The sequence below is a fragment of the Andrographis paniculata genome, unplaced genomic scaffold (assembly GCF_009805555.1).
Source record: "Andrographis paniculata isolate CXL003 unplaced genomic scaffold, ASM980555v1 Contig5END, whole genome shotgun sequence".
Taxonomy (NCBI): domain Eukaryota; kingdom Viridiplantae; phylum Streptophyta; class Magnoliopsida; order Lamiales; family Acanthaceae; genus Andrographis; species Andrographis paniculata.
The window spans coordinates 3,877,263-3,896,117 of NW_026137595.1; the positions used below are offsets into that span (position 1 = coordinate 3,877,263).

The 18,855-nt window shown below is 30.9% G+C and overlaps 1 protein-coding gene across 1 annotated transcript; it reads right to left on the reverse strand.

The window, feature by feature from the left end:
- Positions 1-419: 419 nt before the first annotated feature.
- LOC127258974 (formin-like protein 1) lies at positions 420-4,348 on the reverse strand. The gene is made up of 4 exons (XM_051286080.1): positions 2,489-4,348; positions 2,187-2,392; positions 1,497-1,741; positions 420-1,418 (listed from the first exon to the last, which is right to left on the reverse strand). The coding sequence occupies exons 1-4, from the start codon at positions 4,204-4,206 to the stop codon at positions 630-632; spliced, it is 2,958 nt and encodes a 985-aa protein (XP_051142037.1). The 5' UTR covers positions 4,207-4,348; the 3' UTR covers positions 420-629.
- Between the last annotated feature and the right edge of the window lie 14,507 nt (positions 4,349-18,855).

Below are 18,855 nucleotides of genomic sequence, written 5' to 3' on the forward strand. Positions count from 1 at the left end.
GCGAGATAGGTTAAGACACGTGTCAATGGAGGAGGAATTGGTGAAACAGTTAAAACACATGTCAATGGAGGAGAAATTAGTGGGCGGTTGATAGTGGTTGCTATAACCGACTAGACGACGGTTCAAAACGTTTCTTTAGGGACTATTTAAATATTTGGGTCTATTATGGGAAAGAATCTTTAATTGACATCAAATTCAATGAATTTCTTTTGGGGATCACCATTTTACTTTTACAGTATGTAGTATTTATTTTTCTTAGTTTACTTATGTATCGTTCGGCGTCTAAAAATTCTTAATCTCAGACATTTATTTTATCAAATTTGAAGATAATTTGTATTTTGAAATTTTACTTTTTATTATTGAAAAATTACATCTAACATCTATATTTTATCTAAATAAACAAATAATGGAGTAACATAAATAAAATTGAACTCCGCTTGAAGACAACAAACACTACCTTACTTATTCCCCAAAAGATATTTCTATGTATACAACATTATATCATCATTATCATCTATAAATAATCCGACGTAGTTCCAAAATATTATTCTACATTGCATCATCTACACATATATATATATATAAATAAAATTTCAAAATGAAAATGATTTCTTTACCTTAGCTAAACATCACGAGCTCTCCTCATCGGAGGAGCTGCCGCGCCGCCGGACGGCGAAGTCCCCGGCGGTGGCGGGGGCTTGATGCAGCATCATCGGGTTAACGGGAACCGGAAATTTATACGCAGAGCTGACCGTGGTTCGTTCGTTTATCATCCCGACTTCCTTGCAGACTCGGTCGAGGATCGCTAAGAAGTCGCGAACAACCATAAATATCCGGAAGGGATGAGCCTCTTCCTTGGCAGAGTTTCCGTGGAAGTATTCCGTTATCTCCTTCACTAGAGACAGGGCAACGCTTTCCTGCGCTTGGATCCGAATGATTTCCTCCTCGGCCTTTTTCATGAATCCGGCCATGGAGTCCGAGAACTTACAGTTGCCGTCGATGTCTTCCGATTCGGTTAACTTTGCGATTTCGCCTACGTTCCCGATACCATTGGAGAGCTTCGACACGTCGCTAGTGAGCACTTCGGCGTCCATCGCAGCAGCTTTTTTGACGTTGGATAACTCAGAGCTGAGGCCCGAAACGACTTGGAGGCCGAGCTTTCGGCACTTGACGTCGTCAGCTGCGTTCTGGCTAGAAAGACGGGCACCTTCGCTTCTTATTATTTCCTGAACGACAAAGTGTAACAGCGTTGTTTTCCCGTCAGCGCCCTTGACGTCAACGAGCTTGAGGAGCGTGTCGAGCTTGAATGCGTGGGCGTCGCCGCGGTTTGTTCCGACATTCATCCTGTTTCCCGTCTTCAGCACGGCTTCTAGAAGCTTCAAGAACATTCGGCTCGTCCTCAGTTCTTCGCAGGCCGCCTGTAACATTAACCGTAGGGGCTGCGTCTAAACTCGGGAATAAAGCATAAACGATCAGAGCATCGAATGGAAATGTACCTCGAGGGTTGTAAACGACTTCTTGAGGTACTCGACCTCGGATTCGAAATTGGTTATGTAGAGCATTGCGTCGACTCTCTTGAATGCGTGCGGCACGTCGAGGACAGCCTTGAGGAATCTTTCGGCAGCCCCGAGCTTTGTTGGAGAAGTGTCTTTATATTCTTTGAGCTTTCTCTCCTCTTCCTTGGTCGGCACCATTTTCAACAAACTCTCGAGAAGTTCGGCGCCCAGAGTCTCAGTGTTACCTGATTTCATCGAAAAATCATCAACAACAACACAACCTTAGATTTTAGATAGATCAAATCGAGGGGCACATCGAACCAAACAGCTCTACCTGATGCAAAACTAGAAAGAGATGGAAATGCAATCTCCAATCCAAGAAATCAAACAAACAAACAGACCGTAAAAAGGGCAACCCAAGCTACAAGAACCTAGCTCATTCGAACCAATAGAGGAAAAACAGTTAGTACCATGTGGAATGTGAATGTCTATCTTAAAAGAGCAAATCTTCCAATACTAGTTTGTTTTCTTATGCCCAACATCGAACTAGACAACAACAAAGAGGGGAGAGTATCTAGCAAGAGCACAATTACTGTTCAAAACATCCCACACAATCACCACCATCACAACAGTTAAATTAACCACAGCAATGCAAAAGAAGCATATCTATGGAGTCAGAGTCAATACTACCTTCGACGAGGCCTTCGCAAACTTCCTCCACAGTCACATTTAGAGCCCTCAACAGAATAGCAATGTTCTGTGCCTTCTTTGGATCAAGAACACGATTACTTCCGTCCTGCCCCGGCGTGGGGAGAACCTGCCATCGGGTTGCTTCCTTTAGAGCCGGTTTCGGATTGTTGGCAACGAACAATGTCTCGATCATCTCCTCGTTCAATCTGCAAATAGTTATACATATTAGAGGAACTAAACATAACCATAACCATAACGATAAGGAACACCACGATGTCTGTCTGTATAATTAGGAACATTACTTGAAAGAGCTGCATTTGAGTTGATCCCACACCATCTCCCGATCTGAGCTCGCCCTTACTTTGTCCCAATGCAGGGCCTTTAGCTTCGGTTTGGGGGTCGTGTCCTCGCTCCGATCGGTAGTGGAGGATTCGGTCGAGTGTTCTTCTGCTTGGTCGATTGGAGATCTATGGCTGTTGGCGTTGGCTGCAATTTCTGTATAATTTTGGGGAAGCTCCATTGGAGAAACTAGAATGGGGCTTTCCATGGGAAGGGGTCTTAGGGGCTTAATCGAAGGGGGCGCGCCGACAGGGGTTTTTGTGGGAGTTGGAGTTTTGGGGCTCTCCGACAGTTTAATGATCGATGGTGGTGGTGGCGGAGGGGGGGGAGGAACGGAAATTGGTGGTGGAGAGAGATCGGGAAGAGGAGGAGGTGCTGGTCGTGACGGCGGGGATGGATAAACGAAGAAATTATCCGGTGGAGGTGGAGGCGGAGGTGGAGGCGGTGGTGGAATTTCGATTGTGTGCTGTAGAGGACGGCGGAGTTTCGTCGGAGAATCGGTGGAAATCCTCGGCGAAGATTCTTCGCTTCTGCGAGAGTACCTCTCCGGAGACGATGAGCTAGGCGGCGACGGTGATGCAGATTCCTTGCGCATCGGCGGAGGGGAGCACTGCATTTGTCGGTTCAACGGCGGAATCGCCTGAATCTCGATCAAGTCGGGCGACTTTGGAATCGAATTTCTCGGACTCAAACTGTTTTCCGGAGAGAGGCTCAGAGAAATCGACCTCGCCGGAGAGCCTGAAACCGATCCAGAAACTGACGAGGAGTTGGTCGACGAGGAATTGGAACCGGAAACATTGAAATTCTCCACATCTATGGCGTGGAAAGCCCTTCGAGAAGCTGATCCAGTTCCTATAGAACTCTCCCGACCATTTAACGAGCCTTTGGGGGAGTAGAACTCTTCGTCTTCATCGTCTTTACTCGACGCGACATCGCCATGGGTGTTCCGGTAGCTTCGACCTAAACTCTGCTGCGTGCTCAGCGGCGGCAGCGGTCGAAGCTCCGGCGAGTCAATTTTCCTCGAATTCGAATTCGAGGCGTTTCCTTCCTTAGCCTTGCTACTGCTTCGATTGCCGACAATGCCGGCGCCGGGGGGATGCGAATTAACCAAAGTACCGAGGTATAAGAACTCCGAGCTTGTCTGCGAAGGTCTCTGAAGCCGGGGAATATGGCTGTTGCTCGGCGGAGGGTGGAAATTGGGGGTAGCAGTGCTGCTGTTGCTATCGGATCTCGCGGCTTTAGAGCAGTTTCCGAACGACGATCTATCAGCTCCGCCGCGCTTGCGGAGGTGAAGGAAGACGGCGAAGGAGACAATCGCGACGGCGGCGGCGACGGTGGCGACCGCAGCTCCGATAAACGCCTTCGATACGGCGGGCTTGGATTTATCTCGGTGAGGGACGTTGAGGGAGGAGATATTTGCTGGGAAGGAGGCGAACGACGCCGGCGAGGGCGGCGGCGGAGGGGAGGGGGGATCAGATGGGAAGAATGGGGCGCTGTTGTTCGGCGGCGCCAAAGTGGAAAACGGCAATTTAGGAACCGGCGGCGGAGGTGTCGGTGGAACCGATTCCTGCGGAAAGAACGGCTGGTGCAGAATGCGGTGGCGGTGGCGGTGGTGCTGAGACGCCGCAGACAACTGACCGGCGAAGATGAAGCATACAAACAGCGCTGCCATGGCCGCCATTCCTGATCTCCCAAAATAAACCTCCCGATTGAACGGCAGCGGCAATTAGGGCTCAAGTGGGTGTGAATGTGGGTTGGACTCCACTCTCATCGCACGCAGACATTCAACAGTAGAGAGAGAAAGAGACCTCGATCTGAAGTGTGAGAAAATTGCAGGTAAAAAGAATAAAAGTGGAAGCTGTAGAAGAAGACGGAACATGGGAGCACCATGGACCATACACCGATCACCGGATAAATCCACATTGTTGAAAAATTAACGGCGTAGATTTAGTAGGTGTTTGGCTCCCGGCACCTCTTAAACATGTATCACCAAACAGCTATAAATTAAGTATTTAAATAAAAATAATTGTACAAATACCTCTGCGTATGAAGCCCTACAGCTAAGATTCTATATATGTGTGTATATATATCTAATAAAATTATTGCTAAATAATAGTAATATAATAGTAATAGTAATAGTAATAGTAATAGATTCATTTATATTCTTCTTTTTGTAATTTTGTTATTTTAGTCGTAATTAATAATTGTCCATATATGAATGTAAGGTGGAGATGTGTAGGGGACACACTACCTTCACTAGTTTGTGTTCAGGTTAACAAAAGATAATGTCTCTTCTTGTCCCGCAAGGATTCCGGTACTATAGAGAGTCAAATCGAGAGAGTGAGGTTATGAGTTTAAACTCCGCTTCAGGTCTAGTGTGATTTGGATATTACATTCGATCGCTGAGATTTACCCGTAAGTACTTTCGGGGAGCATTGCGAGTTCTCTGATTATATAAAAAGAAAAAGATAAATTGTGTTCTTTTGTGGATTTTATTTATTTTTTTTTATATTATATTACAAATTTATTTTACATTCAAAATATCACAACAACTTCTATTATATCATATTAAACAACTATTTAAATTCATCGATTTACTAAAAAATTCAAACTCAAAAACTAAAACTCTCAGACAAACACACCTAATTTGGTTTTATTTTATTTTTTAATTAATTTTTAGACATATGAACATGGGAAGTGTTGTCATATACTCTCTCCTTCTTGTGCCATTTTTCTTCCTATTTTTTATTTACAATTTTTTTGTAAATTTAATAAACAAAATTAGTGTGTTTACTTGTAAGATTTTAAGTTGTGGGTTTTAGTTTTAAATAGTAAAATTTTAAATTGAAATAATTATTTGATATGATATAAATATGTATTGATATAATATTTTGAATGTAAAATTTAATTTTAGTGTAATATAATAAATAAAAAATAAGTGATTGATTTGATGTTTTAGGAAAAAAAATTAGAATAGTAAAACCGAAAATCAAATCTGGCAATTAAACACACTTTAAAACTATATAAATGAACAAACTTTGCTAAAATATGAAAAACATTCCAGATTTAAAAGAATTACAAATCTTAAGGCTTGGATTTGTTTGTAAATTTTTAATTTGAATTCTACTATTTATTGATTTTTTTATGAAAAATTATCAAATTGATATTTATTTTATATTTTTAGATTATATTAAAATATTTATATTTATTTATATCACAATAAATAATTATCTAATTTAAAATTTTATTGTTTAAAACTTTAAACACAATTCCTAAACTCACAAATAAAGATGTGGTTGCGTTTGTCTACGTGAGATAATTTAAGGAATATATATATATATATATATTTTAATGTGAAATCTAAAAAATTATATAGAAAATATTTTTTTTTAAGATATTAATAGTTTTTGAAAAATTTATATATTTTTTTGTTAAAAAAACACCCCGTTATTCTTTTAATAATTTTTTTTTAAAAAAATTACTAATTATTATGAATATGAAAATATTATCAAAATATTTTTAAAATATTAATAAAAAATAATTTATTTTAAAAAACATCACATTGACAAAGTATAAAAATGAAACCTACCATACCGTACACCCGTAAGTTCAAAATAACGATGTAGTAAGAATTGTTAAAATTAATTAATAATAATACTGCATTCGTCCCTATTTTCTATATCTATCTGTCTCAAAATAGTTATTGTTCGAATTTGTGTTTAAATAAATTATTATAAAAGCAGTTTTTTTTTTTTCATTAAAAAAAAAATGGATGTAATATAATTGAAAATGTTTTTAAACAGTTAAAATTACTAAAAATACATATTCTTAATATAATTGTATTTTTTTTATAAAAATATTATAATTTATTTTAACATTTATTAATTATATTTAAATATTTTAAATTATAGTATAAAAAAATTTTTCAAAAAAAGTTAATTATTTATTTTTAAAAATTTTGATTTAAATATAATATATAAATTAAAAAAAAAAAATTATAAGCTAATAATAAATTATTCGTATTTTACATTTATTTTAAAATTTTATATATATTATTTAATAATTTTAGTACAATTAAAAAATTTATATACTTTTATTTATATTTGGTATTTCAATTATAATTTTAAATTTTATTCAAAGATAATATATAAATGAAAAATAATAATATAATTATATTTTTTAAATTTTTATTAAAATATAATATATAAATTAATTAATTTTATATTATATTATAATATTGTATTTTATTATTATTATCATTATATTATTGAGATAAAATAGTAATTTTAATTGGAAAAATTTTTTTATTTATTTTAGAAGCTATCTTAACTGAAAAATATGTTTCTGAAAAAATATGAAAAAAATTATTTTTTTACCTCAAAAACTGCTTTGTTTTTTTGGTAGAAACCAATACAAATAAGTACAAAGTATTTTTTTTAAAAAAAAACATAAGCCAAAAACTCTCGTCAAAAGTCAATTCAAATGGAACTTTAATAATTGTATTAGCTAACCAACATAATTAATATCTTTAGAATTTTCAATATATTACACAAATATTATTACTTTATATTACATAATTTGATAAGTATATTTTTATTTTTTACACTATAACCTAATATAATACTCTCTCTGTCCCGGTGAAAGAGTGGCGTTTGTTTTTTGCAGGTAGATATTTTAATATTAGTATTATATTGGATTGTAATAAAAAAAGACAAAAATACCCCTATTAGTATAGTGTAATATAAAAGTAATGATATTTGTATAATATATTATAAATTAGAAGGGTATTTATTATGTTAGGTAAGTAGTACAATTATTCAATTAAAAAAAAAAATAACATTATTTTAAAATGAATAAAAATAAAAAATAATAATATTTGAATAGGACAGAGAAGAATGTATTAAAATTCCAAAATCTACGTATAAAAAACACAGAGGACGGGATTCTCTTTTAACGAGACTTAGGTAGTAATAATAATAGAGAAGAATATGAACCAATTGCAATCAATGCCAATAAATGCTCTCTCCACCTGTTTTTCAAGACTTTCATTATAATAATAATAATAATAATAATAATAATAATAATAATAATGATGTACTTGAAAACATATGTGTGTTTTTACTTGTTCAATTTTATTTGATTTTACAAATATAATTATTTTTTTTAAAAAAATATTAATTATAACACTTGTATTTTATTTATTATATTATATTAAATATTAATTTTACATTCAATATATATATAGCACATCAAATTATTATTTTAATTCAAATTTTTTTTATTCAAACTAAAATTTTAAACACACTCATAATCTATTTGTTCTACTTAAAATTACTTCTTCCGTCCCATAACAAAGTATCCATTTTTCTATTTTAGTCCGTCCCATAATAAAGTATCTATTTCCTTTTTTTAATAATTGTACTATCTACCTAACATTACAAATACTCTTACAATTTACAATATATTACACAAATGCTATTACATTTATATCACACATACTAATAAGGTTATTTTAGTCATTTTTACTTTATTCCTACTATATCCCAATATAATACTAATATTTCTAATATTACTTGCAAAAAACAAATGAATATTTAATTTCGGGACGGATGAAGTATTATTTTTATTACTTTTGTATATCTAGTTCAGAAACATATATTTTATTATAATAAAATAATGTTATACCAATATTAAAATATTCATTTTTTTATATAAATTACAAATATAATATTGTACGTAAAGTAAAAAGAGCATAAACATCAATTATCTTATATATTTTCATTAACTAATAAAATACTTTTATTTTTTAATTTCCTATAAAAATTCAAAAAGATACTTTCAATTGGGAACGAGGAAGTAGTATATTTTTCATGATCTAGTCAGCACTGTGCTAATTTAATTAAGTTTGCACATCAATTTGAAGAAATTAGTATTTCATCGTAAGACATATAATATATGATGTGTTATATAGAAATATGTATTGTGTGAGTTATATAATTTGTGATACTGTATAATTTATTTATTGTGTTGAAATTACAATATATTATGGTATATAAAATTATACTCCCTCCGTCCCAAAAGAGACGTCTTATTAGGTGTTGGCACGAGAATTAAAGAATAATAGTATTTAATTGAAAGTATGTATAAAGTAGATTTTAATGCCCTTACGTTTTGAAGGATTTTAACAAGTAGGTTAGAGTAATAATAAGGGATTGTTCGAAAAAAGTATAAATAATTTTGTTATAAAGTGGGGACCACGATTACAAAAAAAGGAAACAAAACAATTGTTTTAGGACGGACAAAAATGAAAAAACAAGACAACTGTTTGGGACGAATGGAGTATAATATACTATCAAAATATGTATTATATACTATATTATACTCCCTCCGTCCAGCTAGAAAGTATACACATTTCTATTTTGGGACATCCAATTACAAAGTAAACATTTCATTAAATACCTTACTTTTTTCTACAAATACTCTTACTTTACATCACATCATTACTTTTATATCAAAAAGCAAGGGCAAAAATGTCATTATTCTACTTTTAATTATCCACTATAATTAAAATATTATTATTTCTTAAACATCGCGCCAAAATTAAATGTATACTTTATCTGTAGACGGAGGGAGTATTAATATATATTTCAATACAAATATGTGTTGATTAGTAACCAAAGAAAATTGTCATATATAAATAAATCAACACAAAACATTAAATACAATGAATATCTTTGTTATTTCAAAATAAATGTAAATTCAAAATTATTTTAAAATGTGTATATATATATATATACATATAATAGTGTAAGAATACAATAATGTGTCACGGAATCCATCCTCTCTATTTATTAGGGAATGCATATTTGAATTTCTATTTAATTTAATTTAATTGGGAAAGATGATTTTGTTGACCAACAAATTTTGATGAGTTTATTGGAAATGGTAATTGAACATTCCCATTATAGGATTGTGGATTTACAAGTTCAGTTTTAAATTTTTAAGGATTTAAATGGGCAGAATGCAAAATTTAAAATAATAATAATAATAATAATATTAGTAAATAACTTCTATACCCCTAATTAATTTGATTCTATTTTCAATGAATTTAAAATTTGTATACATATTTTTATGTTGATGAATTTTCATTGTTATTGATAGTGTAAATATTTTTTTAGATATAATCATTTTATTAACAATTAATAATATGTTTGTTTTGTAATTAAAGTACATATTGATATTATATTTTCAACTTTTTTATATGAATTATTTTTTAGTTTTTTTAAGTAAAATAATTTATAATTTTTATTTAAATTATCATAATATTTACAATTATTAAATTTTTAATAAATTAATTTAAATTAGTTATGTGTAAATATATTCTACTAGTTATTAGTACAATGTAAAATTGTATGGCCTATTTTTGGTTTGTGCTCTTTAGATTTTGTTTTATAGATATATATACATATATATATATTTAAATGAATAGTAAAATCATATATATTTCTATACAAAAAAATTATATATTTTTATTGAAGAAAATAAAAACGTAAGAGAAGATATTCTTATTTTATAAAATAATATTTTATTATAATATAATTTTTAAATATTCAAATATATTTTAATTAATTATATATTATATCATAATTTAACTTCAAGTAAAAATATTTAATTTAATTGTTTTCTATAAATTATGAAATACTTATTATATGAATGCTAACAATAATAGAGTTAGTATTATTTATTTTATTTAGTAAAGATTTAGGGAAAAAAAAAACAAAATAATAGATAAAGCATAGTGATAATGAAAACATTAAAAATGAATTTTTATTTATGTATATTCCAAAATTAAGATTAAATATGTTTTTTTTTTAATATAATACTTTAATTCTTAAGCAAATATCAAGGTCGAATTCACCTGATTTTTCTTTTTTTAGTTCAAGCATGCATAATTTTTTAATTTTATTTTTCTTGCAACAATATTTTTGTGGATTTAATTCAAAGATCTCTGTTTAAATATATACTTTGAAGTAAATAAAAAAATAAAATAGTAAAAACAAAATATTTTCACAATATTTTACGAAAAATAGCATTTGACATTTTTTTTTTTCTGAAAAAGTTTGCAATGAATAGTATTTTAGATTATTAGTTGACATTGAAAATAATATTTAACATTTTTATTTTTGAAATTTAGTTAGTAAAAAATAATGAAATACTATATAAAATAAATAAATAAATAAAATTTTTGGGAAATAAATATGAAAGAAAAAATCTAAATAAAAATGCAGTAAATGCTTTGTTTTAGAAATAATAATTGAAAAGATAAATATAAATATTTAATCATTATCTTTGTAAATAAGGGTATAGTACACATTTAATAATTTATTTTAAATGATAATTACTTTATTACAAATTTTGTCCCACCAGAATTAGCAAATTTTTTAATTGTAAAATTTTAAATTAAAATAATTATTATGAAGATTTAAAATTGCGCATTGAATAACCTTCCGGTCGAACCTAATAACTGTAAACTAGACCCAATAAATAAAATAATTATTTAATTTGATATAAAATAATTGTTGATACAATATTTTTAAAATAAAATTAATTTTAGTATAATATAAAAATATATATTTTATTTAATATTTTAAAGGCAACTTTTTTTTATAAATGGAATTTTTTTTAGTAAGCCAAACATTAGATGGAATTATATACTCCTTTTATCCCGCGTAATATTCTCGTTTATTTTTTTATGTAAATTTTTTAATATTAGTATTATAATAGATTGTAGTGAAAAAGATGAAAATAATCATATTAGTATTGTGTAATATAAAAATAATGACATTTGTATAATATAATGTAAGTTGGAAGGATATTTATTATATTAGATAGATAGTATAATTACTAAATTAAGAAATAGTAACCTATTTTGAGACTGACGAAAATAAAAAATGACAACCTTTCAATAATATATATATCTGCAAGTTACAATCATTGTTCCAAAATAGTAAATTTATCATTAATAAATACCTACTTTTTATACTTAAAATGATTGTGTATATTATTACTAATATATACAAATGCTAGAGTTTTGACACCTGAATTACCTATTTTGCACTTTGTTCAAATTTTCTTTTAACCGTCCACTAATTTCTCCTCCATTGACACGTATTTTAACTATTTCACCAACCGCCCCCACCAGTTACAGAACTCAACTGGCTCGACCGACTGCCTCTGGGCACCTTACCTCCTTAAATGGACTTACCGAATAACCCAACGATTGACCAACCGACCAAACCAAATACGAACTGGTCGCTAGACCAAAGGACTAATCAGTCGCCCACTCGAGCGACCACCATTAAGTCCCTTCAAACGGCTGAACAACCATTCGTCCAGAGGATTCATCGATCGCCTAATCAAGCGACCACCATCCAGTCCCTTCAATCCGCTGAACAATCATCCGTCCAGACGATTTAATCGACCGCCCAATCAAGCGACCACCATCCAGTCCCTTCAAACGGCTGAACACCCATCCGTCCAAACGACCGACCAATCAGTCGACCAAACGATTCATTTAATCGCCTCATCAAGCGACCAACCAACCGACCTTTCAAACGACTGAACCGCCGTCTGACCAAACGACCGACCATTCACTCACATGATTAACAAGTCGCCTAATCAAGCGACCGATTACCTGGCCTTTCCTTTAAATGAGCCTTTAGAAGCCCACTTTCCTCTTGCCCGACCTCCGTATCGGTTCTCTCACCCTGCTTCGCCCGACTTCATTTTGTTCGATCTCCGTGTCTGCCATCTTATCTTTCTTCCCCCGACTTCCTTTTGTCCGATACGGAGGTCGGACAAAATGAAGTCGGGTGAAGAAGGATGAGACAACCGATAAGGAGGCTGGACAAAAGTAAGGCGGGCACATGAGGATTAGATGGCCGATCCGGAGGTTGGACAAAATGAAGTCGGGCGAAGCAGGGTAAGAGAACCGATACGGAGGTCGGGCAAGAGGAAAGTGGGCTTTTAGGGGCCCATTTGAAGGAAAATTCTGTTAATTGGTCGCTTAATTAAGCGACCTGTTAATTGTCTGATCGATTGGCCGGTCACTTGGTCAGACAGTAGTTCAGTCGCTTGAAAGGGCGGTCAGTTGGTCGCTTGATTGGACGACCAATGAATCATCTGGACGAAGGGTTATTCAGCCAGTTGAAGGGACTGGATGGTGGTCGCTTGATTGGGCGCCAATGAATCGTCTGGACTAATGGTTGTTCAGCCGATTGAAGGGACTGGATGGTGGTCGCTCGAGTGGGCAACTGATTAGTCGTTTGGTCTAGCGACCAGTTACTATCTGGATGGGTCGGTTGGTCAATCGTTGGGTTATTCCCTAAGTTCAGTCGGTGGATGGTCCAGATGATTTCTCAGTCGGATGGTGATTTATGATCCGTCTGAAAAGGTGTTTATAGACATACAGACTTCTTTCGGATTAACTTTTATCATTCCAACGTAATTATTTTTATTTTCTCATCGTATATAATTGGCTCACCATAATGATGCACATATTTAAATGGATCGAAAATTTTCATTACTCCGTCTTTTTTTTTTTCTATCACGTATATTCACATCGAATATACAACTACACTGTCTTTTCTTTCATACCGATACTTCGATTTTACATATACAACCTCATTATATTATATCTCACTCGCGCGTCGTAGCGCGCTGCGGGTGCTACTATATATATATATATATATATATAGAAAGATAATGATAACTACATAAAATACTTAGAAAATGGTAAGAATCATGTTTTAAAGAATACTAAAATAATAATAAAGTAATAGAGTTTTTATTATTTTTATGTGGTCAACAATTTAATCCATAATTTCACGATAATGAGTCCATATTGTTATTATTATTATTATTATTATTATTATTATTATTTGGGTATTGTGTTTGTATGGAGTACGTATTAAAAGAAGGGTTTTGAATTTGGGAAATTAGTTGGTGGGTGACAGTGGATACATACATATATATATATAGAGAGAGAGAGAGAGATCAATAGATAATAGTCATACAGTCCCATTAATTATTGAGAGGCTTGACCAAAATTAAAATACAAATATATATATATATATATGGTACGTATTATAAATAATAATAATAATAATAATAATAATAATAATAATAATAATAATATCATCATGATTGAGCGATAATTACGGGGTGAATAATGTCAATAACAAATGATTTTGTAGTTTTATTTCATATTCCTTTATAAAGTAAAATTATGACTGCATATGATATAGAGTGGTGTTTTCTTCTTTTACTAATATATTTTTGGACTTGATAGATATCATGTAGATGTTTTTCTATTATATATTTTTGAATGTTATGCCATTTTAATATAAATTACAACAAATAATATTTTATATTAAATAACTAATTCTTTTAAATGAAAACAATATATACTTTTTTTTTCTCATTCAAATGTATTATATTGAAATTTTATAATAAATTAAAAAATAATAATTTTATTAGTTAATAATATAGTGTATAAGAGATTTTGACATTTTTGTCATTTGAAAGATAATTATATGTGTAATGATATGTTGTAAATTAGATAATAGTTAAAGAGTATTTTGATATTAATGTATAATTATTTTTATTAAAATAAAAAATAGATATTCTTAAGTGAGATCAACGAAAATAGTAAAAATGTTATTTTGATTAGAAAGAAGGAAATATTGTTTAAATGTATATATATTATACTCCATCTTGGATAAATTGTCCAAGTTACCGTAGATACGAAATTTAGATAAAATATAATTAGTATTAAGAAGTGTATTAGTAAAAATAATTATAGATTTAAGATTAAAATAACTAAATAATATAATTAAAATTAAAAAATTATAAATTATGAAATTTAAAATGTGATTAAAATGTATAATTATATTTAAAAAAAAAAAGAAAAAACAAATTATGTGAAACTGAAAAAAATAAAAAATATGAATAATTTATACTGGAGATAAGAAGTATATTTTCAATTTTTTTTAAGAGAAGGGAAGGGAATGGAGATAAGAGAATATAAAATGAACTTATCTTTTTTTTTTTTCTCAAAATTGGGGGAATGTTGAGGGGAGCGAAAGATGTCTAGTTTTATTTTATAAAATTACTATTATTTTTTAATATTATATATTATTTTATGTGTATTTAATTATACATAAAATATATTATACGTATTTAATTATTATATATTATTTTATGTGTATTTAATTATACATAAAATATATTATACGCATTTTTATAATTAATAATTAGTTATAATATTTTAAAATTTTATAATGTAATTAAATTATAAAACAAAATTTTATATAAATTAAATTAAATTTATTTTAATTATTTAATTAAATCCTTAAGAGTTAGGTTTTAATTAATAAAATAAATTCATATCTATTATATTTATTTAACATTATAAACAATATTTATCTTATAATTTATTCTAGATAAATAAATTTATGTTAGAATGATTATTTATGTTATTAATTTATTCAATTTTATTACATATAATTTTATTTTTATTTATGTTTTATTTATATGATAATAAGTATATATATATATATACTTATTTTAAAACAAACTAAGCCATTATTATATCAAAATTGATATTTTATTAAATACTTTTATTTTTATTTATTTATACAATATATATAGATAAAACAGTAAAATTATTATATTTTTTATTCTCTCTCTTGTTAATCAAACACAAAATACCATTTTATTCAATCTCTGTTAAATATCCCACATTAGATGTAATATTGGGATTCTCTACCTTGGAAGGGGTGAAGGGCTACTCCACTTACAACCAATTGGTTTTAAGTTGGAACCCGGGATCTAAAACCAATTGGTTGTAAGTGAAGTAGCCATTCACCCCTTCCAAGGTAGGAGAATCCCAACGTTACATCAAATGTGGGATACTTAACACTCTCCTATCGAGATAATAATCTAAAAAAATCATACAGTATTCAAACTCAATATGAGCACCATGGCACTGATACCATGTTAAGACGAGGATCCGGGGTTCCGATTTAAAACCAATTGATTGTAAGTGGAGTAGTCCTTCACTCCTTATAAGATAGAGGATAAACCAAACACATTATTATAATTTTAATATTCTCTCCCCTCACCTAGCCTCTCTTCTCTTCCATTAAAATCTCTCCCATTAAAATCTCTCCCCTCCCCTACCTAGTATGCTATAGATATAGGTCTCAATTTTCATGCATACTGGTTCAACCAATGTGTTTTATCAAAGCAATCATCATATGTTTAAATTGATATTACATGATAATATAATATACAATATATAATATAATTTATCATAATATATTATATTATTGATTTCAACATAATAAGATTCCGCCGAGTCCGAGTCTATGTACTTTAGATATCATTTGCTAGATGATAATATAACAAATAATGCATCTTGTATAAAATATTACTCCTTATGTATTGTTAATTCAATTTTATATGTATCTTGTAAATATATATATATATATATCTAATGCATTTTTTTTATATATATATATTATTTTACTGTCAACACGTTGCTAAATTAAAAGACTTTTTTTGAGTTTTGTAATAAATTAAAAAATAATAATATTTTATTAGTCAGTAGAAGTGTAAGAATTTTTTACATTTGATTTTTTTGACTTTATGTAAAAAATAATTGTATGTGTAATAATATATTTGTAATTTAAATAAAAATTAAAAATATTTTTATATTAAAGTATAATTATTTTTTTTTAAATAAAAAATGGATACTTTGAAAAATAGTAAAAAAAAAATAATTTGAATTGGTACGGAGGAAATACTAGATAATTTAACAATTCTTAAGTATAAATTATAAAAATTTAAAATAAATTATAGACTACGATTCATTAAAAAATTAAAATTTAAAATAAATTATAGACTACGATTCATTAAAAAATTAAAATTTAAAATAAATTATAGACTACGATTCATTAAAAAATTAAATTATAATTTAATTTTTATTTGTATATTATACTTAAACTAACATTTTAAAACTAACATTTACATTAACCCCATATCTTTTTGGTTATTTTTTAGTGTTTATATGCACTCTCAATTTTATTATGTTCAAATATTTTTTTCTCCTAAAAATTTGATTTTATAAAAAATTATTAGAACATAAAATTAAGTTGTGCATGCTTATAAAAATTTATACATTTATTTGAGTGTATAAATAATAATATACTCCTTTGTAAGACTGAAATATATATAACAAAAAAGTATGAAACAATAATACTCCTATTTACTATAAATAAATAAAAATATCTATTTTGTGGACAAAGTGAGTATGTAATATATGAAAAATAATGTCTACAAATGATATATATGTGCTCTATTTATGCAGCGTTTTTTGATGAAATAATTTTTTGTGTGTGGTATGGAGAATTGTGTCCAAAATTTTAAATTGAATATTTGACTTTATGTAATGACTTTTTTGATATTTTATAATAAGTGTTTTGACTTTTGTATAAAATATTGTTGTTGAGCTACGAAAATTCGAATTTAGGGTTCCGGCACATGGGCTTCAAAGACCATGTGTGGGCCCGTAGGGTCAAAATGGGCTCCCGAAGATCTGGTGATATGGTTTGGCAAGGTTGGAATACGAGTGTAATGGGCCGTTGGATTGTGTGTTTTCGAGATAATTGGTTGCAAAGTCAGGAGTATCATTCGGACGGTTGGAGTGTCCGAAAACTGATGAGGCGCGTGCACTGTGAAATGACCGACTCGGGTGGTTGAAGGTTCAGGGTTAACTGTCAAGCGGTTGCCCCATGATCATGTAACCAAATCAAACTTTCTGAAACCGGTGTGGGCGAATTGATATGGGCAAGGCGCGGGGGCTGAAAAGGATGGATCTCTCTCAACACAAAACTTGTAGACTTTATCTTCTGTTTTTTTGCATTTTTTTTCTTTGTCTATATTTTCTTTAGTATTATCGAATCTAGTGCTTAGGAATCCATACATGATCTCAGGCATAACTTATCAAATTCGAAATCTATTTTCTGATTTTACATTTTTTTTGTTGAATTTTTCGAGGCAACAAAGTGATAACCACAGTAGGAGTGGAAACAAGATTGTCAACCACACATCCCGCGATAATTTTATTCGTCTCCGATCCGGTCAAATTATTGAAAGGAGTCACAACCACATGACCGGCTCTCAGCTGCAAGCCTCCAGTATGTTTGCGAGAAGCACGACAACCATACCGCTCACAATCCCGTCTATAGGAGGCGCAACTCAAATACCCGCCGAAAAGGTAACCTATGTTCAACAATTGAACAACCAGAAATGTTACGCGATCAACAAAATTTGATGCAAAATATGTTGGATCAAGCTTTTTCAAGAGTCACATTCTAATTGATTTTCGCACCATCAGGAATGTCCCCCTCTCAACTTCAAGCGAACTTCGCAGGACTATTTTATATTGAAAGCAAGATTCTGAGTGTTACTATTCAAAGCAGAATTGATAGGGGGAAGTCGCTTCTCATCTACCCCAATAACGTTCAACTAGTAGCAAGAACTAACCTTTCTCCGCTAGGCTATCTAAGGGAAGAACGCATGGGGGGACAGACCCATGATCCTATCCCTATACATGACAACCCGCCATATAGGGTTGACCCTGAAGATGTTGCCCATGTTCTCATAGTGCATTTCGGGATGAATCATTAGATGGCGAACCGCCCGATATATCAGAGGCCATTATCGGAGAGGATTGTCAATGAACACCCTCTCCCCAGGAATTACCGACCTCCTGACTTTCATATCTTCTCCGGAGATGATGGCTTTTCTAACATCGAGCATGTGGGCCGTTTTACGGCTCAGCTTGACGAGGTTGGTAACAATCTATAATACAAAATGCACTTGTTCGGGTTTTCACTGACAAGGACAAAATTCTCGTGGTTTGCTAATTTGCCACCTGGACAAATCCAAACTTGGGAAGGGTTGGAAGCTACTTTCCATGCTAGGTTTTTCAATCCCATTCCAACAGTATCACTAACTGATCTACTAGAAACAAGGTAAATGAACGAAGATGGTGCATCCCAATTCATAAAACGCATTCGGTTGATGAAAGGGAAGTGCCCAACCATCATTGATGAGAGGGAGATGATCAATTTGATGGTTCGTATATGCATACTAGATTGAGGGAGGCTCTGACGGCCCACGATATTTGGGATCTGGCACAGCTTGCGTCGAAAGCAGGGCGTTTGGAATCTTTATTCAAGGAAAAAGACCAAAGTCTAAGGAG

Excerpts from the sequence above, each read along its gene's own strand:
- LOC127258974 (XM_051286080.1), bottom strand. The coding sequence starts at position 4,206 with ATGGCGGCCATGGCAGCGCTGTTTGTATGCTTCATCTTCGCCGGTCAG. Across the intron at positions 1,742-2,186 it reads TTGCGAAGGCCTCGTCGAAG|GTAACACTGAGACTCTGGGC; the intron begins GTAGTATTGACT and ends CGATGAAATCAG. Across the intron at positions 1,419-1,496 it reads AGTCGTTTACAACCCTCGAG|GCGGCCTGCGAAGAACTGAG; the intron begins GTACATTTCCAT and ends TTAATGTTACAG.